The sequence below is a fragment of the Lepus europaeus genome, chromosome 20, assembly GCF_033115175.1.
Source record: "Lepus europaeus isolate LE1 chromosome 20, mLepTim1.pri, whole genome shotgun sequence".
Lineage (NCBI taxonomy): Eukaryota > Metazoa > Chordata > Mammalia > Lagomorpha > Leporidae > Lepus > Lepus europaeus.
The window spans coordinates 12,607,115-12,629,139 of NC_084846.1; the positions used below are offsets into that span (position 1 = coordinate 12,607,115).

At 41.9% G+C, this 22,025-nt stretch overlaps 2 protein-coding genes across 5 annotated transcripts in view; one reads left to right on the forward strand and one right to left on the reverse strand.

Annotated features, from left to right (window-relative positions):
* Positions 1-616: 616 nt before the first annotated feature.
* Positions 617-22,025, reverse strand: part of LOC133749999 (uncharacterized) — a 35,097-nt gene continuing 13,688 nt past the window's right edge. The window contains exons 3-7 of one of the 4 annotated variants that reach the window (XR_009864633.1): positions 17,927-18,299; positions 16,945-17,129; positions 15,692-15,767; positions 3,587-3,694; positions 617-3,037 (exon numbers count right to left, since the gene is read on the reverse strand). Coding sequence is in view for 2 of the 4 variants with exons in the window: in XM_062179374.1 (XP_062035358.1) it covers positions 16,800-17,540 (741 nt within the window). In the remaining 2 variants the exon portion in view is untranslated. Of the gene's footprint in view, positions 3,038-3,586; positions 3,695-15,691; positions 15,768-16,301; positions 18,300-22,025 lie in introns of those variants that run through there. The other 3 variants (XM_062179375.1, XR_009864634.1, XM_062179374.1) reach the window with 3 other exon arrangements.
* On the forward strand, positions 6,224-9,677 carry LOC133749691 (zinc finger RNA-binding protein-like). Its single transcript, XM_062178984.1, is given in 2 exon segments — positions 6,224-7,246; positions 7,249-9,677. Coding segments are annotated over 2 exon segments (3,162 nt in total). The 5' UTR covers positions 6,224-6,244; the 3' UTR covers positions 9,409-9,677.

Genomic DNA, 22,025 nt, shown 5'->3' on the forward strand with positions numbered 1-22,025 from the left:
GTAGAAAAGATGCAATGTACAGGAGTTCTGTAACCTAAGTGAACAGAGATGCAGTTTCCAGGAGTTCTGTATGTTGAAATGAGAGAGAAGCTGCTTCCACGAGTTCTCTAACCTGGGAGTAGGCCTACACTGTATATGGGATTCCTTTAGCCTGAGTGAGCAGATGCAGCTTATGGGAGGTCTGTTACCTGGATATAGAGAGACGCAGTTTAAAGGAATTCTCTGGCCAGCGCCGCAGCTCACTAGGCTAATCCTCCACTTTGCGGCGCCGGCACACCGGGTTCTAGTCCCGGTCGAGGCACCGATCCTGTCCCGGTTTCCCCTCTTCCAGGCCAGCTCTCTGCTGTGGCCAGGGAGTGCAGTGGAGGATGGCCCAAGTCCTTGGGCCCTGCCCCATGGGAGACCAGGATAAACACATGGCTCCTGCCATCGGATCAGCGTGGTGCGCTGGCCGCAGCGCGCCTACTGCGGCGGGCATTGGAGGGTGAACCAATGGCAAAAGGAAGACCTTTCTCTCTGTCTCTCTCTCACTGTCCACACTGCCTGTCAAAAATTAAAAAACAACAACAACAACAAAAAAAAAACCAAAAAGGAGTTCTCTATTGTTTGTGTAGAGAGGAGCTGTTTATTGGAGATCTTTAGCTTGGAATTAGGCATTCGGTATACGTGGGTTTTCTGTTTCCTGAGAGTAGGAGATGCAGCTTACAGGAGTTCTGTAACCAGGCTGTAGAGAGATGCAGTTTCCAGGAGTTCTGTATGTTGAATGTAGAGAAAAGCTGTTTCCAAGTGTTCTGTACCCTGGGAGTAGGCATACGCCATATTTGGGATTCCTGTAGCCTGAGTGTAGCAGACGCAGCTTATGGGAGTTCTGTAACCTCGAAGTAGAGAGATGTATTTTACTGGAGTTCTGTATCTGGGCGTAGGGAGAAGCTGTTTCCAAGAGTTCTGTAGCCTGGGAGTACGCATACACAGAGTATGGGATTTCTGTGTCCTTAGTGTAGGAGACACAGCATCCGGGAGCTCTGTTACCTGGGTGTAGAGAGACACAGTTTACAGCCATTCTCTATCCTTGGTGTAGAGAGGAGCTGTTTGCTGGAGTTCTGTAGCCTGGAATGAGGCATTTGCTATATGCGGGTTTTCTGTATTCTGACTGTAGCAGAAGCAGCTTACAGGAGTTCTGTTACCTGGGTCTAGAGAGATGCAGTTTCCAGGAGTTCGGTATGTTGAAATTAGAGAGAAGCTGTTTCCAAGAGTCCTATAGCCTGGGAGCAGGCATATGCTGTATATGGGGTTCCTGTATCCTGAGTGAAGCAGATACAGCCTATGGGAGGTCTGTTACCTGGATATAGAGAGACACAGTTTAAAGGAGTTCTCTATTGTTGGTGTAGAGAGGAGCTGTTTACTGGAGTTCTTTAGCCTGGAATTATGCATTCGGTATATGCGGGTTTTCTGTTTCCTGAGAGTAGGAGATGCAGCTTACGGGAGTCTGTTACGTGGGTGTAGAGAGATGCAGTTTCCAGGAGTTCTGTATGTTGAAATTAGAGAGAAGCTGTTTCCAAGAGTCCTATAGCCTGGGAGCAGGCATACGCTGTATTTGGAATTCCTGTAGCCTGAGTGTTTCTGACACCGCTTATAGGAGTTCTATAACGTTGATGTAGAGAGCTGCATTTCACTGGAGTTCTGTATCTGGGTGTAGGAGGAAGCAGTTTGCGGGACTTCAGTATCCTGTAATTAGGCATACACAAAATGTGGGTTTACTGTACCCTGAGTATAGGATAAGCAGCATACGGGAGCTCTGTATCCTGGATGTAGTGATATGCAGTTTTCAGGAGTTCTTTATCTTGGGTGTAGAGAGAAGCAGTTTACAAGAGTTCTGTAGCCTGTGAGTAGGCATATGCTGTATATGGGCTTCCTGTAGCCTGAGTGTAGCAGACGCAGCTTATTGGAGCTCTGTAACATGGATGTTGAGAGGCAGTTAAAAGGAGTTCTCTATCCTTGGTGTAGAGAGGAGCTGTTTACTGGAGTTCTGAAGCCTGGAATTAGGCATTCGCTATATGTGGGTTTTCTGTATCCTTAGTATAAGAGATGCAGCTTACGGCATTTCTGTTACTTGGATGTAGAGAGACGCAGTTTCCAGGAGTTCCCTATCATGGATGTAGGGAGGAACTGTTTACTGGAGTTCTGTAGCCTGGAATTTGGCAGTCACTATATGCGGTTTATAAATATCGTAAGTGTAGGAGATGCAACTTACAGGAATTCTGTAACCTAAGTGAAGAGAGATGCAGTTTCCAGGAGTTCTGTATCCTGGGTGTAGAGAGAAGCAGTTTCCAAGAGATCTGTAGCCTGGGAGTAGGCATATGCTGTACATGGGGTTCCTGTAGCCTGAGTGTAGGAGACGCAGCTTATGGGAGTTCTGTAACCTAACTGTAGAGAGACACGGTTACAGCAGTTCTCTATCCTTGGTGTAGAGAGGAGCTGTTTACTAGAGTTCTTTTGCCTGGAATTAGGCATTCACTATATGCGGGTTTTCTGTATCCTGAGTGTAGGATATGCAACTTATGTGAATTCTGTAACCTAAGTGTAGAGAGAGGCAGTTTCCAGGAGTTCTGTATGTTGAAATTAGAGACAAGCTGCTTCCACAAATTCTGTAGACTGGAGTTAGGCGTACGCTGTATATGGGATTCGTGTAGCCTGAGTGAAGCAGACAGCTTATGGGAGGTCTGTAACCTGGATACAGAGAGACGCAGTTTAAAGGAGTTCTCTATTGTGGGTGTAGAGAGGAGCTGTTTGCTGGAGTTCTTTAGCCTGGAAGGAGGCATTCGCTATATGCGAGTTTACTGTATGCTGAGTGTAGCAGAAGCAGCTTATGGGAGTTCTGTGACCTGGGTGTAGAGAGATGCAGTTTCCAGGAGTTCTGTATGTTGAAATTAGAGAGAAGCTGTTTCCAAGAGTCCTATAGCCTGGGAGCAGGCATATGCTGTTTTTGGGATTCCTGTAGCCTGAGTGTAGCAGACGCAGCTTATGGGAGTTCTGTAACCTGGGTGTAGAGAGACACAGTTGACCAGAGTTCTGTATCTGGGTGTAGGGAGAAGCAGTTTTCAGGACTTCTGTATCCTGAAATTAGGCATACGAGCAAAGATTGTGGAAGAGTGAGGGTGCACACCAACAGACAGGGAAAAGATAGTTTAACAAAAGTGGAGTTCTGTACTCTCAGGAAGAGACTCAGAAAAAAACTGCAGAGGAAACTCTTCTAGATCTAGTGATGTGACATAGATGACCTAGAGGGAGAGCAAGGTGGCCCACTGCTGTGCTGAGCCGCACCGAGCCACACCGAGCCACGCCACAGGAGCCACGGGAGCCACAGAAGCCACGAGAGTGGGGAACACAACGAGCCCAGCCACAGAAGCCCAGTCACAGAATTTGAGCCCCAACGCTGGAAGGAAAGGTAACACGAGACATTGGCCGGGAATGTTAGAGCATGGTCTGAACTCACATGGGGGTAAACTGCAGCAGGCTGACTGGAGGAGAGAAAAAAGTGAATAAATAAGGGGAACCAGCAGGGACACTAGCCTCTCTATGCACTCACCTTACAAAGCCCAGCAAGACAAAAAGCAGGCACCATTTTACATATGTAAAACAAACTCCTTAGCCTAGGCAACCCGGTGAGCTGTGTGGAATTTCTTCCCAACTGAATCTAAAAAAAAAAAAAAAAGAAAGAAAAAGAGAGAGCATGAGAGCAAGCCAGAGAACAATCTGGGTGAGTTACCCTGGGCCTTAACCCTGAAGAACCAAACAGAGCTCTTTGGCCACACCTCCAAGATGCCAAACAAATGTAGAAACCAAGGTAACAAGAGCAGGGAAGACACTATGATGCCCCCAAATGAAAAAGACACCCCAATTCAAGATTATGAAGATGATGAGATAGAAGAAATGCAAGAAGCGGATCTCAAAAAATTGGAAGATCATTAAGAAGCTCTCAAAAAAATTCTTGAACTACAGAAATCCTTAATGGACAAGATAGAAAATCTCTCTCATGAAAATGAAATATTAAGGAGGAATCAAAATGAAATGAAACAACTAGTAGAACATGAAACTGTGATAGTGACGAGAAACCATAATGAAATGAAGAACTCAATAGATCAAATGACAAACACATTAGAGAGCCTTAAAAACAGAGTGGGCGAAGCAGAAGAGAGAATATCGGACTTAGAAGACAGAGCACAGGAAAGTATACAGTCAAAACAAAGAAAAGAAGAAGAAATTAGAAATCTAAAAAATATTGTCGGGAATCTACAGGATACTATTAAAAAAAACAACATTCGGGTCCAAGGAGTTCCTGAAGGCATGGAGAGGGAGAATACTAGCAGAAAATTTCCCAGGTTTGGAGAAGGACAGAGACATCCTAGTACAGGAAGCTCATAGAACCCCTAATAAACATGACCAAAAGAGATCCTCACCATGACACATTGTAATTAAGCTCACCACAGTGAAACATAAAGAAAAGATCTTAAAATGTGCAAGAGAGAAACGTCAGACCACTCTCAGAGGATCTCCAATTAGACTCACGGCAGACTTCTCATCAGAAACCCTACAAGCGAGGAGGGAATGGTGAGATATAGCCCAGGTACTAAGAGAGGAAAAACTGCCAGCCCAAAATATTATATCCTGCAAAGCTTTCATTTGTGAATGAAGGTGAAAGAAAGACCTTTCACAGCAAACAGAAATTGAAAGAATCCGTCGCCATTCGTCCAGCCCTGTAAAGATGCTTAAAGATGTGATACACACAGAAACACAGAAACACTGTCACCAATATGAAAGAAGGTAAAGGAAGGAAACCTCACAGCAAAAGATCACAGGAAACCCAAAAATGATAGGGCAAAGTTACTACTTATCGATAGTCACATTAAACGTTAAAGGCCTGAACAATCCAGTTAAGACACTGATTGGCTGATTGGGTTAAGGATCAAAACCCATCTATCTGCTGCTTACAAGAAACTCATCTTTCCAACAATGATACATACAGACTGAAAGTGAAATGCTGGAAAAAGATATACCATGCCAACAGAAATGAAAAAAGAGCGGGTGTAGCCATCTTAATATCAGATAACATAAATTTTACCACAAAAACTATTAGGAGAAACAAAGAGGGGCACTATATAATGATTAAGGGATCCATTCAACAGGAAGATATAATGATTATCAATGTATATGCACCTAATTACAGGGCACTGGTTTATTTAAAAGACTTGTTAAGGGAATTAAAGGGAGACTTAGACACCAATACAATAGTACTGGGGGACTTTAATACTCCACTCTCAGAGATAGACAGATCAACAGGACAGAAGATCAACAAGGAGACAGCAGATTTAAATGACACTATACCTCAAATGGACCTAAAAGATATCTACAGAACTTTTCATCCTACACATAAAGCATTTACAGTCTTCTCAGCAGTACATGGAACCCTCTCTAGGATTGACCACATACTAGGCCATAAAGCAAGTCTCAGCAAATTCAAAAGAATTAGAATCATACCATGCAGCTTGTCAGACCATAAAGGAATGAAGTTGGAAATTAGCAACTCGGGAATCCCTAGAGCACGTGCAAACACATGGAGATTGAACAACATGCTCCTGAATGAATAATGGGTCATAGAAGAAATTAAAAGAGAAATCAAAAATTTTCTGGAAGTAAATGAGGATAACAGCACATCATACCAAAACCTATGGGATACAGCAAAAGCAGTGTTAAGAGGAAAGTTTATATCAATAGGTGCCTACATCAAGAAATTGGAAAGGCACCAAATAGATGAGCTTTCAGTTCATCTCAAGGATCTAGAAAATCAACAGCAAACCAGACCCAAAGCTAGTAGGAGAAGAGAAATAATTAAAATCAGAGAAGAAATCAACAGGATTGAATCCAAAAAAAAAAAAAACATTACAAAAAATCAGCCAAACGAGGAGCTGGTTTTTTGAAAAAATAAACAAAATTGACACCCCATTGGCCCAACTAACTAAAATAAGAAGAGAAAAGACTCAAATCAGGTGCGTGTGAGTGAGGAGTGCGAGGCGGGAGGGGGAGGCGGCACGGCCGTGGCCTGCGCTGGCCGGGGCAGCTTCTCACGGCGCCTCTCTCTCTCTCCCCTCCCTCCCTTGGTGTCTTGGCCCCTCTGCGCCTCTCCTGCCATGGGACCCGACTCTCCATGCCCGCCACAGTGCCCAGCCGGCTGGGGGAAGATGCTAAAATGGCGACCAGCTACTACTTTGGATTCACCCACAGCGGGGCGGCGGCGGCGGTGGTGGCTGCGGCCCGGTATAGCCAACAGCCAGCTTCAGGTGTAGCCTATTCTCATCCAACTACAGTTGCTAGCTACACTGTCCATCAGGCTCCAGTAGCTGCTCACACAGTTACTGCTGCCTATGCACCAGCAACCGCCACAGTTGCAGTTGCCAGGTCTGCTCCAGTAGCTGTTGCAGCTGCAGCAACAGCTGCTGCCTATGGAGCCTACCCCACTGCACACACAGCAACTGACTATGGTTATACCCAGAGGCAACAAGAAGCACCACCACCACCTCCCCCAGCTACTACACAAAATTACCAGGACTCCTACTCCTATGTAAGATCCGCAGCTCCTGCTGTAGCTTACGATAGTAAGCAGTACTACCAACAACCAACAGCAACTGCCACTGCCGTAGCTGCTGCTGCCCAGCCTCAGCCTTCTGTTGCTGAAACCTACTATCAGACAGCTCCCAAAGCAGGTTATAGCCAAGGTGCAACTCAGTATACTCAAGCCCAGCAAACTCGAGAAGTGACAGCCATAAAACCAGCCACACCGAGTCCAGCTACCACTACTTTCTCCATTTATCCTGTGTCCTTTACCGTACAGCCAGTAGCAGCTGCAGCTACTGTGGTGCCGTCCTATGCTCAGAGTGCTACTTACAGTACCACAGCAGTTACTTATTCTGGTACATCTTATTCAGATTATGAAGCAGCAGTGTATTCAGCTGCATCTTCCTACTACCAACAGCAGCAGCAGCAACAGAAGCAGGTGGCGGCAGCAGCTGCTGCTGCTGCTGCAACAGCTGCCTGGACAGGGACCACCTTTACTAAAAAAGCACCATTCCAAAATAAACAACTGAATCCAAAACAGCCTCCAAAACCACCCCAGATTCACTATTGTGATGTTTGTAAGATCAGCTGTGCTAGACCACAGACTTATAAAGAACATTTAGAAGGACAGAAACATAAAAAAAAAAAGAAGCCGCATTGAAAGCCTCACAAAATACCAGCAGCAGCAACAACTCCACTCATGGGACTCAAAATCAGCTACGTTGTGAGCTCTGCGATGTGTCTTGTACAGGAGCAGATGCATATGCTGCCCACATTTGTGGTGCTAAGCATCAGAAAGTGGTTAAATTACATACAAAACTTGGTAAACCAATTCCATCAACAGAGCCAAACGTTGTTAGCCAAGTTACTTCTTCAACAGCTGTACCTGCTTCAAAACCAACTGCCTCTCCTTCAAGTATTGCAGCAAACAATTGTACTGTGAACACTTCATCAACTGCAACTTCTTCAGTGAAAGGTCTTACTACTACAGGAAACACATCTCTTAACAGCACATCCAGCACTAAAGTATCAGCAGTGCCTACAAATATGGCTGCCAAGAAAACATCTACTCCCAAAATAAACTTTGTTGGTGGTAATAAGCTGCAGTCAATGGGAAACAAAGCAGAAGACTTAAAAGGAACAGAATGTGTTAAAAGTGCCCCTGTCACTTCTTCTGTGCAAATTGCAGAAGTAAAGTCAGACACGGTGTCAGAACCTGTCACACCTGCATCTCTTGCAGCTTTACAGAGTGACATCCAGCTGGTGGGCCATGATTATGTGGAGGAGGTACGAAATGATGAAGGAAAAGTAATTAGGTTCCATTGTAAATTATGTGAATGCAGTTTTAACGACCCCAATGCTAAGGAGATGCATTTAAAAGGACGAAGACACAGACTTCAATATAAAAAAAAAGTAAATCCAGATTTGCAAGTAGAAGTGAAGCCCAGTATTCGAGCAAGAAAGATTCAAGAAGAGAAAATGAGAAAGCAAATGCAAAAGGAGGAGTATTGGCGAAGACGAGAAGAGGAGGAGCGCTGGAGGATGGAAATGAGGCGTTATGAAGAGGACATGTACTGGAGAAGAATGGAGGAAGAACAACATCATTGGGATGATCGCCGCCGAATGCCTGACGGAGGCTATCCACATGGTCCCCCAGGCCCATTAGGCCTTCTGGGAGTGCGGCCAGGCATGCTGCCTCAACCACAGGGGCCTGCGCCTTTATGTCGTCTTGACTCATCTGATGACTGTTATGTGATGATGAAGCATGCAACCATTTATCCAACTGAGGAAGAGTTACAGGCAGTTCAAAAAATTGTTTCTATCACTGAACGCGCTTTAAAACTTGTTTCAGACAGTTTGTCTGAACATGAAAAGAGCAAGAACAAGGAGGGAGATGATAAGAAAGAGGGAGGTAAAGACAGAGCTTTGAAAGGAGTTTTGCGAGTGGGAGTATTGGCAAAAGGATTACTTCTCCGAGGAGATAGAAATGTCAACCTTGTTTTGCTTTGCTCAGAAAAACCTTCAAAGACATTATTAAGCCGAATTGCAGAAAACCTCCCCAAACAGCTTGCTGTTATAAGTCCTGAGAAGTATGATATAAAATGTGCTGTATCTGAAGCGGCAATAATTTTGAATTCATGTGTGGAACCCAAAATGCAAGTCACTATCACCCTGACATCTCCAATTATTCGAGAAGAGAACATGAGGGAAGGAGATGTAACCTCGGGTATGGTGAAAGACCCACCAGACGTCTTGGACAGGCAAAAATGCCTTGACGCTCTGGCTGCTGTACACCACGCTAAGTGGTTCCAGGCTAGAGCTAATGGTCTGCAGTCCTGTGTGATAATCATACGTATTCTCCGAGACCTCTGTCAGCGAGTTCCAACTTGGTCTGATTTTCCAAGCTGGGCTATGGAGTTGTTAGTAGAGAAAGCAATCAGCAGTGCTTCTAGTCCTCAGAGCCCTGGAGATGCACTGAGAAGAGTTTTTGAGTGTATTTCTTCCGGGATTATTCTTAAAGGTAGCCCTGGACTTCTGGATCCTTGTGAAAAGGATCCCTTTGACACCTTGGCAACAATGACTGACCAGCAGCGTGAAGACATTACATCCAGTGCACAGTTTGCTTTGAGACTCCTTGCATTCTGCCAAATACACAAAGTTTTAGGCATGGATCCATTACCACAAATGAGCCAATGTTTTAACATCCACAACAACAGAAAGCGAAGAAGGGATAGTGATGGAGTTGATGGATTTGAAGCTGAGGGGAAAAAAGATAAAAAAGATTATGATAACTTTTAAAAAGTTTCTGTAATTCTTCAGTGTTAAAAACAGGTGCCCATTTGTTGGCTGTTTTTCATTCATAATAATGTCTACTTCGAAAAATTCATCAAGAAATTAAAGAATTTCATGGAAGAACCAAGTTTTTCTGTGACATTAAAAACTTAATGTACAGTGTTAGGTATTATATGAATGGAAAGACACCAAAAAATATTGTACTCCAACTAGGGGTAAACAGTGGTTCATATCGTTTTCCCATTATTTTGGTTTTATTTACTGGTTGCCCTAGGTCTCCCTATTTTTGTCTTTTATTAACTAGTGCATTGTCTTACTCAATCTTTACTGTATTTAATGCAGGATTTGTGCTTCAGTTGCTCTGTGTATTTTGATTTTTATTTAGAAGTTTTGTTTGCTTTTTGACACTAGGTGTGTTATTTTGTGTTATAGAAGATATCCTTTTACCCCTTCTTTACATTTTACAGCAGTACGTTTTTTTGTAACGTGAGACTGCAGAATTTTTTTCCTTTTTTTGTTCTATATGTGAAGGACTACAACACATAAAGTTATTCTGCCATTTGACTGCTCAGAACTGAATGTTTCTGCAGATCTTGTGGCATTTGTCTCTCTAGTGTGATATATAAAGGTGTAATTAAGAAAGATTTCTGTTATTCTAATCAAGTTTGTTGTTAGTTGTGCATTAGCAGTATAAAAGCTAATATATATATTATATGGTCTTGCAACAGTTTTTAAAGCCTCTGCATAATTGATAATAAAATGCATGACATTTTTTTGTGTTTAATAGACTTTTAAAATTATAATTTTAGTTTAACTTAGATCATTGTACAGTTGACTTTTTGACATAGCAAGGCCAAAAATAACTTTCTGAATATTTTTTTCTTCTGTATAAGTGGAAAGGGCATTTTTCACATACAAGTGGGCTAACCAATATTTTCAAAAGAACTTTATCATTGTGCAACTAACAACAGTAGCTAGCCCTTAATTATGGTGACAGTTCCCTATTGGTGTATGTGAGATTACTCTAACAACAATTACAACATGATGCCCACACATGATTCCCACACACATGTACCCCATCACCCAGATAACTTATAGTTCTATTAACATTGACATTGATAAAAATATTCCTCTAAAAAAATTAAGATTAAGAAAAAACCAGAAAATTATTTGGTGTGGCCATCTTACATGCTTATGTCTCCTACTAAAAGCTAAATATTCTAGCAGTGGTGTAATGGAAGGTTACATCTTACTGTTGATGTATGTATGCATGCTCTGGTACACAGATGTCATTTTGTTGTCACAGCACTACAGTGAAATACATAAATAAAAAGTTAAATTCATGTAATGACTTAAATGTATTATATGTTAGAATTGACATCGTAAACTACTTTTGCTTTGAAATGACATACAGTTCAGTAAAACCATATTCAAATTTATTTGGTACTACTCCTTGTTATTCCTGACAAATGTTGGTTGTGTGAGCACAGATTTTCCAGAAAACTGTGTAATTTAATACCATATTGGTTCAGTTTCTTTCTAGAGACAAAATCTTTTCCCAGACTCTTAGAGTGCCAGGATGCTGTAGGAGACTGATGGAGCTTTTCTTCCATATTTGGCACATACTCTCTTGTATACCTTTAGTCTTTTAAAAATATTTTTGATCTTTCTGCATCTTAAAAAAAAAGACTCAAATCAATACAATCAGAGATGAAAAAGGAAACGTAACAACAGACACCACAGAAATAAAAAGAATCATCAGAAATTACTACAAGGGCTTGTATGCCAGCAAACAGGGAAATCTATCAGAAATGGATAGATTCCTGGACACATACAACCTACCTAAATTGAACCAGGAAGACATAGAAAACCAAAACAGACCCATAACAGAGACAGAAATTGAAACAGTAATAAAGGCCCTACCAACAAAGAAAAGCCCAGGACCAGATGGCTTCACTGCTGAGTTCTACCAGACATTTAGAGAAGAACTAACTCCAATTCTCCTCAAACTATTCAGAGCAATCGAAAAAGAGGGAATCCTCCCAAATTCTTTCTATGAAGCCAGCATCACCTTAATTCCTAAGCCAGAAAAAGATGCAGCATTGAAAAAGAATTAGAGACCAATATCCCTGATGAACATAGATGCAAAAATACTCAATAAAATTCTGGCCAATAGAATGCAACATCACATTAGAAAGATCATCCACCCAGACCAAGTGGGATTTATCCCTGGTATGCAGGGATGGTTCAATGTTCGCAAAACAATCAACGTGATACACCACATTAACAGACTGCAGAAGAAAAACCATAATATGATTCTCTCAATAGACGCAGAGAAAGCATTTGATAAAATACAACACCCTTTCATGATGAAAACCCTAAGCAAACTGGGTATAAAAGGAACATTCCTCAATACAATCAAAGCAATTTATGAAAAACCTACGGCCAGTATCCTATTGAATGAGGAAAAGTTAGAAGCATTTCCACTGAGACCTGGTACCAGACAGGGATGCCCACTCTCACCACTGCTATTCAATATAGTTCTGGAAGTCTTAGCCAGAGCTATTAGGCAAGAAAAAGAAATTAAAGGGATACAAATTGGGAAAGAAGAACTCAAATTATCCCTCTTTGCAGAAAATATGATTCTTTATTTAGGGGACACAAAGAACTCTACTAAGAGACTATTGGAACTCATAGAAGAGTTTGGCAAAGTAACAGGATACAAAATCAATGCACAAAAATCAATAGCCTTTGTATATACAGACAATGCCGTGGCTGAGGAAGAACTTCTAAGTTCAATTCCATTCTCAATAGCTTCAAAAACAATCAAATACCTTGGAATAAACTTAACCAAGGACACTAAAGATGAAAATTACAAAACCTTAAAGAAAGAAATAGAAGAGGATACCAAAAAAGGGAGAAATATTCTGTGCTCATGGATTGGAAGAATCAACATCATCAAAATGTCCATTCTCACAAAAGCAATTTACATATTCAATGAAATACCAATCAAAATAACAAAGGCATTCTTCTCAGATCTGGAAAAAATGATGCTGAAATTCATATGGAGACACAGGAGACCTCGAATAGCTAAAGCAATCTTGTACAACAAAAACAAAGCCGGAGGCATCACAATACCAGATTTCAAGACATACTACAGGGCAGTAGTTATCAAAACAGCATGGTACAGGTACAGAAACAGATGGATAGAACAATGGAACAGAATAGAAACACCAGAAATCAACTCAAACATCTACAGCCAACTCATATTTGATCAAGGATCCAAAACCAAGCCCTGGAGTAAGGACAGTCTATTCAATAAATGGTGCTGGGAAAATTGGATTTCCACATGCAGAATCATGAAGCAAGACCCATAGCTTTCACCTTACACAAAAATTCACTCAACATGGATTAAAGATTTAAATCTATGACCAGAAACCATCAAATTATTAGAGAGCATTGGAGAAACCCTGCAAGATATAGGTACTGGCAAAGACTTCTTGGAAAAGACCCCAGGAGCACAGGCAGTCAAAGCCAAAATTAACTATTGGGATTGCATCAAACTGAGAAGTTTCTGTACGTCAAAAGAAACAGTCAGGAAAGTGAATAGCCAACCAACAGAATGGTAAAAAATATTTGCAAACTACGCAACAGATAAAGGGTTGATAACCAGAATCTACAAAGAAATCAGGAAACTCCACAACATCAAAACAAACAACCCACTGAAGAGATGGGCCAAAGACCTCAACAGACATCTTTCGAAAGAAGAAATCCAAATGGCCAACAGACACATGAAAAAATGTTCAAGATCACTAGCAATCAGAGAAATGCAAATCAAAACCACAATGAGGTTTCACCTCACCCCGGTGAGAATGGCTCACATCCAGAAATCTACCAACAATAGATGCTGGAGAGGATGTGGGGGAAAAGGGACACTAACCCACTGTTGATGGGAATGCAAACTGGTTAAACCACTATGGAAGTCAGTCTGGAGATTCCTCAGAAACCTGAACATAACCCTACCATACAACCCAGCCATCCCACTCCTTGGAATTTACCCAAAGGAAATTAAATTGGCAAACAAAAAAGCCATCTGCACATTAATGTATATTGCAGCTCAATTCACAATAGCTAAGACCTGGAACCAACCCGAATGCCCATCAACAGTAGACTGGATAAAGAAATTATGGGACATGTACTCTATCGAATACTATACAGCAGTCAAAAACAATGAAACCCAGTCATTTGCAACAAGATGGTGCAATCTGGAAAACATCATGCTGAGTGAATTAAGCCAGTCCCAAAGAGACAAATATCATTTGTTTTCCCTGATCGGTGACAACTAACTGAGCACCAAAGTGGAAACTTGATGAAGTGAAATGGACACTATAAAAAACAATGACCTGATCAGCTCTTGTCCTGACTCTAGATGTACAATGTAATACTTTATCCATTTTAGTATTTTTTGTTCTAGTACTAGTGGTTGAACTCTGTAATTAACACACAATTATTCTTAGGTGTTTAAATCTTAACTGAAAAGTGATCCTGGCTAAATATAAGAATGAGAAAAAGAGAGGGAGGAGATGTACAATTGGGGACATGCTCAATTGGACTTACCCCAAATGATGGAGTTAGAAAAGTGCCAGGGGACTCAAATACTATCCCATCAAGGTGGCTTGTACCAATGCCATCTCACCAGTCCAAGTGATCAATTGATCACACTGATAGGTCTAAGAGTCAAAGGGATCACACAAACAAGACTAATGTCTGCTAATACTAACTGATAACACCAATTAAGGGAGAGAAGGATCCAACATGGGAAGGGGGAGACACAGCAGACTCATAGAATGGCAGATGTCCTAAATAGCACTCTGGCCTCAGAATCAGCCCTTAAGTCATTTGGATCTGGCTGAAGAGCCTATGAGAGTATTTTAGGCATGGAAAGCCAAGACACTCTGGAAAAAAAAAAAAGAAGAAGAAGAAGAAGACCTAAATGAAGGATCTCAGTGAGTGTGATTTCAGTGGAAAGAATGGAGCCATCAAGGTAGGAGGTACCTTTCTCTGAAGGGAGGAGAGAACTTCCACTTTGACTATGATCCTGTCAGAATAAGACAGAAGTCGGCGAACCCTAAAGGCTTCCATAGCCTCGGCAACTCATGACTAGAGCCTAGGGAGATTACTGACGCCATAAACAAGAGTGTTAAATTGTTAAATCAACATCAACAGTCACTGTGTACTTACATCCCAAGTGGGATCTGTCCTTAATGGGTTGTCCAATGTGAGGTAATGCTATAGCTAGTACTGAAACAGTATTTTTACACTTTGTGTTTCTGTGTGGGTGCAAACTGATGCAATCTTTACTTAGTATATACTGAATTGATCTTCTGTATATAAAGATAATTGAAAATGAAAAAAAAAACTTGTGGTTAAATTGGAAATCACATAGAAAATCATTTTTTTAAAAAAAATATCATGTAGGATCTCTGTCATTAATGTGCTGTACACTGTTATTTAATTCTATAGCTAGTACTGCAATAGTATTTTTCACTTTGTGTTGCTATGTGGGGGCAAACTGTTGAAATCTTTATGTTACATATACTAAATTGATTTTCTGTATATAAGGAGAATAATTGAAAATGAATCTTGATGTGAATGGAAGGGGAGAGCAAGCGGGAAAGGGGAGGGTTGCAGGTGAGAGGGAAGTGGGGGGGAAGCCATTGTGATCCATAAGCTGTACTTTGGAAATTTATATTCATTAAATAAAAGATAAAAAAGAAGCACTACATATGGTCCCTTCTAGCAGGGTTCAAGGTTTCCATGATATGTCTCTTGACAAACACCCAGTCCCCTGGTCAGAAGTGGTGAGGCTCAGGAGGTGGCTTGTTATTTTGGTCAGATGTTCTGGTGAGCCCGCTACAGGGACCTGAGGGACTGTAAGCATTGACAATCATCAAATTCATTTAACAAGTCAGACTGCAAATTGGGTATAGCAGGAGGAGCTATTCCAAGCATAATTTCAGACGAGGTGAGGCCAATTTTGTACAGGGAATTCTGCACTCTGTATAAGGCATAGGGAAGTAGAGCTACTCAGTTACTGCCAGTCTCTCTGGACAATTTGGTTAGGGTCTCTTTTAGAGTTCTGTTCATTCTTTCTACCTGTCCTGAACTTTGGGGTCTGTAGGCACAATGTAATTTCCAATTTGCCCCCAAAATACTCATTAAACTCTGAATTACCTTAGAAACAAAGGCTGGCCCATTATCTGACCCTACCGTCATGGGGAGGCCATACCTGGGCATAATGTCCTCCAGCAGCTGTGTCGTCTCATGTTTGGTAGGGAAGGCTTCCATCCATCCTGAAAAGGTATCTATGAACACTAATAAATACTTATAGCCATATTTTCCTGGTTTTACTTCAGTGAAGTCCACTTCCCAATAAGCTCCGGGCCTGCTTCCCCTCTGTCAGACTCCTGGGTTATCTTTGTGTTGTGTACAATGTTGGTCAATTGGCACACCTTGCAATAAGCCACAATTTGGTTAATTTTTTTTTTGACAGGCAGAGTGGACAGTGAGAGAGAGAGACAGAGAGAAAGGTCTTCCTTTGCCGTTGGTTCACCCTCCAATGGCCGCCGCGGTAGCGCGCTGCGGCCGGCGCACCGCGCTGTTCTGATGGCAGGAGCCAGGTGCTTCTCCTGGTCTCCCATGGGGTGCAGAGCCCAAACACTTGGGCCATCCTCCACTGCACTCCCTGGCCACAGCAGAGAGCTGGCCTGGAAGAGGGGCAACCGGGACAGGATCGGTGCCCCGACCGGGACTAGAACCCGGTGTGCCGGCGCCGCAAGGCGGAGGATTAGCCTGTTGAGCCATGGCGCCGGCAATTTGGTTAATTTTTAAATTGGCGTCTTTAATTTTTATCTTTGCATGTTTTATCAAATTTTGCACTTTATTTAGTTCCCAGGTGAGTGGTGCGATGCATCTTTAGTAGAAGCTGTTTTCTCAGCTTTTCTGGTAATAGAATCTTGCCCTCTGCAGTTCAGAACCTCTCCTGGAGGGCAGTGGGCAGTAGGTAATTGCTGGATCCAGTCCAAATCTTCCTGTGTATATTCAGGTCAAGTTGATAGTTGGCTTGGCCCTGGATCTGGGAGATTAACAGTTAAAACAGAGTCCCTTCGGAGGGCGACCTCCCTTGCAGTTTTATCTGCCAGATTGTTTCCCTGGGTGACAGAGTTCCTAGACCTTTGATGTCCCAGTGAACAATAACTAGATTGCTTGGCAACCATAGAGCTGCAATCAGGGCCAATATCTCCTCTTTATTTTTAATAGTCTTTCCTTCTGCAGTTAGTAGGCCCCTTTCTTTGTAGATTGCCCCATGTATGTGAGCCATGGTGAAGGTGTAATGGCTATCCATGTACACAGTTTTTATCCTTTGCTAACATCAAAGCCTGAATTAATGCCACCAACTCAGCTTTTTGAGCAGAAGTTCCAGTGGGCAGGGGCTTTGCCCAGATTACCTCAGTCTCAGTTACCACTGCTACACCTGCATACCTCTGGCTGTCTTGAATGAATCTGTTTCCGTATGTAAACCACACAAGTTCAGCATTAGACAGGGGTTGGTCTCTGAGGTCCTCTCGAATACCGTGTGCCTGTGCTAGGATTCCGGTGCTGTCATATAGAGGTGCTTCCAAGTCAGGGTCCAGTAGTAGGGTGGCAGGGTTACAAGCTGATGGGGCCTGAAAAGTAATCTTGAGAGGATTAAGCAGTAGGCCCTGGTAGTGAGTGAGCCTGGCGTTACTGAGCCATCTATCTGGTGGCTCTTTCAGTACCCCTTCAATTGCATGGGGGGTAGTTATGTATAGTTCTTGTCCCATAGTCAGTTTATTGGCATCCTTGACTATCAAGGCTGTGGCGGCAATTATTCTTAGGCATGATGGCCATCTGGTTGCCACAGGGTCTAGTCTTTTTGACAGATATGCCACCAGCCTTCTCCATGGTCCCAGATACTGGGTAAGCACTCCCTTTGCGAATCTCTTTTGCTTGCCAATGTATAGATAGAAGAGCTTAATGACATCTGGGAGTCCTAAGGCTGGGGCTGACAGTAAGGCAGTCTTAATTTTATTGAAGGACTGGTCCATCTCCTCCATCCATAGATACTCCTGTCTTTCTTTAGTTGCCTCATAGAGGGGTTTGACCAGCTCAGCGAAGCCCGGGATCCATAGCTTATAGAAATCTGCAGATCCCAGGAATTCCCACACTTGTCAGGAGTTCTGAGGTTGAGGGATTTTTAACACAGTCTCCTTTCTTTCCTGAGTAAGCCACCGCTGCCTTCCTTTTAGTAAGTAACCCAGGTAGATTACCTCCAGCTTACAGATTTGGGCCTTTTTGGCTGAGGCGCAATAGCCTAGGTCCCTCAAGCTTCTGAGTAGAGCCTTAGTTCCTTGTATGCATTCAGTTTCAGTTTTAGCTGCAATCAGTAAGTGATCAACATACTGCAAAAGAGTCAAGTTAGAGTGTTTTTCTCGGAACTCACCCAGGTCTTTGTGGAGTGCTTCATCAAAGATTGTAGAGGAGTTTTTGAACCCCTGGGGCATCCTGGTCCAGGTTAACTGTCTATTTATACCTTTCTCTGCATCAGTCCATTTGAAGGTGAACAGTTTTTGGCTTCTTGGAGTCAACAGCAGACTAACGAAGGCATCCTTTAAATCTAGGACTGTGTACCATAGGCAATCTGGGGGCAAGGTACTTAAAAGAGTGTGTAAGGGTTAGGCACAGTTGAGTGAATGTCCATTACCTGTTTACTTACTTCCCTTAAGTCCTGTACAGGGCAGTAGTAGTCTGACTTCTTGCTCTGCATTTTGCAATAAATACTTTCTTCCTCCACCCCCATGTCAGTTATTGAATTTCTGTGAGTTAGAGAGGTGGACACATGTTTCAATTTTCTTTACTAATACATACAAGTTATTTAAATGTTTATTCTGCAACAAAAGGCAGCAGTGAAGGGAGTACAGTCCAGAGTAAGAAAACCAGCCCCTGGTACAAGTCACCCTTGTGAGCTGTCCTGCTACTTCCTAAATATTTCTTTGAATCAGAAGTAACCTGAACAAATAATTGTTGACCTGGTTTCATTGGCCTAAGGTGTTTCAGGGTGGCAGAAACTAGATTTAAATTCAAACTGAAATCTAAGGAAATGTATTTGGTAAGTATCAAACTTGTACATAATTCTACCAGGGTATTATCTCTTTTAATAGTTGGTTCAGCTGTTACTGGACATTTGTTTTCTTTTTTAAAAAATTATCTATTTATTTATTTACTTATTTGAATGGCAGAGGTACTGAAAGGGGGGGGTATGAAGAGAGAGAATATTCCATCCATGGTTCACTCCCAAGTTGGCCACAATGACCAGAACTGGGCTGGTCACCTGGACACCTTCTTTCGATCACAACTCTGCATTGTTTTTATTTTAAAGATTTAGTTTTTCATTGATTTGAAAGGCAGAATTACAAAGAGGGAGAGACAGAAAGAGACATCTTCCATCCATGGTATACTCCACAATTGGCTGTGATATATGGAATGGGGCAAGGCTGAAGCCAGGAATCAGGAGCTTCATCTGAATTTACCCCATGGGTGTCAGGGATCCAAGCACTTATATCATACTACTGTTTTCCCAGATACATTAGCATGGAGTCAAATCAAAAGTGACTCAAATTGACACTCATATGGGATGCAGGCATCAGAGATGGCAGCCTAACCAGCCTCTGTTCATGGTATTTAGACATACTAACTTTGAGAGTTTTCTGGGCCTAAAAACTTGTTCTGTATGGTTAATAACCATTTCTGTATACTTATATGAGTCAGTTATGGTATTCTGCTATTAGCTTGTAACTTTGTCCATTGTTTTAAGATATAAACTCAATTTGTTATTGTCTTGTTGGTTTTGTTATATATTTTTCTTTGGAACTTTGGGCCTATTGAATGGCACTCTTAGAAGTACAATTCCCAGCAAAATAATCATGGCTGGGTACTTTGGGATGATGGCTTCAGTCTAAAAAACAGATATAGTTAAGTTTAAAAATGGACTACAGGTAAAGTTAGCCTGAGGACCACTCATTCTAAACCCTCATTGTTAATCAAATGTGACTAAAAACATACGTACACTGACCCCTTCTCATCAAATGTTTCCCTCTTGATATGGGTCTGCCAGGTCACATACAACATGGCACAAGAGACAGCACATGATTGATCACCTGGGTTTTCAGAAATAGATCTTGATCACAGGGAAGAAACAAAAGTCAAGATGTAGCGAGGAGAGCGGCAAGATGGCGGAATAGGAAGGGAGCACACTGATAGTCCGGGAAGAGACAGTTTAATAAAAGTGGAGATACTGTATGTTCAAGGAAGAGTAGGGGAAGAAACAGCAGAGGAAACTCTTCCGGAACTAGTGATTCACAGTGGACCTGCGTGGAGAGTGTGGGAGCCCAAGTTCGGGACACCAGCGGCAAAATCAACACACCAGTGCTGGAACGCGAGGTGAGCCAAACCTCAATAGCCCAAGACACCGGCGGGCAAGTGGAAAGAGGAGACTAGAGGGAACGAGGCTTGAAACTCCCTGAGGAAAAGTTCACCAGGCTAACTAGAAGAGAGAGAGGAAAAACAAAGTGACCGATAAGGACACGAGTTTCTCTCTCTCTGCTCACCTCTCAAAGGCGAGCAAGACAAGAGCAGGCACCATTTTGGACATATGTCATAAGCAGGGCGACCTCAGGTCTGCACCGGCCCTGAGCCTAGCAGAAAAACCTGACTCTGGGGGGGTGAAATAACAGGAGATTAGGATCTAACTTGGCAACCCAGTGGGAGACTGCAGGAGAATTTGAATTCACGCTGAGGGCAGCACAGATTCCCTGTGTGGTCCTTGGGAAAGAGCTTCTGATCTCTGGCTCCTGTGGATATATCATTCACCTGCTAACTACCTCCAATTCCCTTCAGCTGTGTGGAACTACTTCCCTTTTGAATAAAAAAAAAGAATGAAAGAAAGAGAGATTTACCACGCCTAACCTGGGAGTGTCACCTTTGGCACACCCTCAACCCTTTTGAACCAAACAGAGCTCTCAGGCCACACCCATCTCAAGCCTCTAAGGCTCCATCTAAAGCAGACAGTCCACTTAATATAGAGTCATAGTATAACAAGAAAAAACACCACAGTGAAGAAACCAAGTATCTCCAACATGCCAAACAACAAACGTGAAAACTGAGGTAACAAGAACAAGGAAGGCACTATGATGCCCCCAAATGAAAAAGACACCCCAATTCAAGATTATGAAGATGATGAGATAGAAGAAATGCAAGAAGCGGATCTCAAAAAATTGATAAGAACATTAAGAAGTTCTCAAAAACAAATTCTTGAACTACAGAAATCCTTAATGGACAAGATAGAAAATCTCTCTCATGAAAATGAAATATTAAGGAGGAATCAAAATGAAATGAAACAACTAGTAGGACAAGAAACTGTGATAGTGATGAGAAATCATAATGAAATGAAGAATTCAATAGATCAAATGACAAACACATTAGAGAGCCTTAAAAACAGAGTGGGCGAAGCAGAAGAGAGAATATCGGACTTAGAAGACAGAGCACAGGAAAGTATACAGTCAAAACAAAGAAAAGAAGATGAAATTAGAAATCTAAAAAATATTGTCGGGAATCTACAGGATACTATTAAAAAAACCAACATTCGGGTCCAAGGAGTTCCTGAAGGCATGGAGAGGGAGAAAGGATTAGAAGGCCTTTTTAGTGAGATACTAGCAGAAAATTTCCCAGGTTTGGAGAAGGACAGAGACATCTTAGTACAGGAAGCTTATAAAACCCCTAATAAACATGACCAAAAGAGATACTCACCACGACACGTCGTAATCAAACTCACCACAGTGAAACATAAAGAAAAGATTCTAAAATGTGCAAGAGAGAAACGTCAGATTACTCTCAGAGGATCTCCAATTAGACTCACAGCAGACTTCTCATCAGAAACCCTACAAGCTAGAAGGGAATAGCAAGACATAGCTCAGGTACTAAGAGAGGAAAAACTGCCAGCCCAGAATATTATATCCTGCAAAGCTCTCATTTGTGAATGAAGGTGAAATTAAGACTTTTCATAGCAAACAGAAATTGAAAGAATTTGTTGCCACTCGTCCTGCCCTGCAAAAGATGCTTAAAGATGTGTTACACACAGAAACACAGAAACATGGTCATCAATATGAAAGAAGGTAAAGGAAGGAAACCTCACAGCAAAAGATCACAGGAAGCTCAATTTCTCTTTGACATAGAATTAAACTCTGATTCTCTGTTAAAGCAACGTGTTAAAATAATCTATTATATTCTCTTGATGTCTGTTAAATTCTAATTGTTCAAAAACAGCTGAATTTTTATTAAGAGCTATGGGTTATGTAAATATGTGCTTATTTTCAAAGATTTGAATAATCACCTTGTAGCAATGATCAAATTTGGTCTATGTTATGTCATGATTTTAAGGAATCTTATTTCAACCAGATATTTTGGATTTTGAGCCTTCTTGGCATTCTTGACAGGCATTCAAAAAATCAAAGTTCCAAACAATCTGGACTCTAAAATTTCCAGTG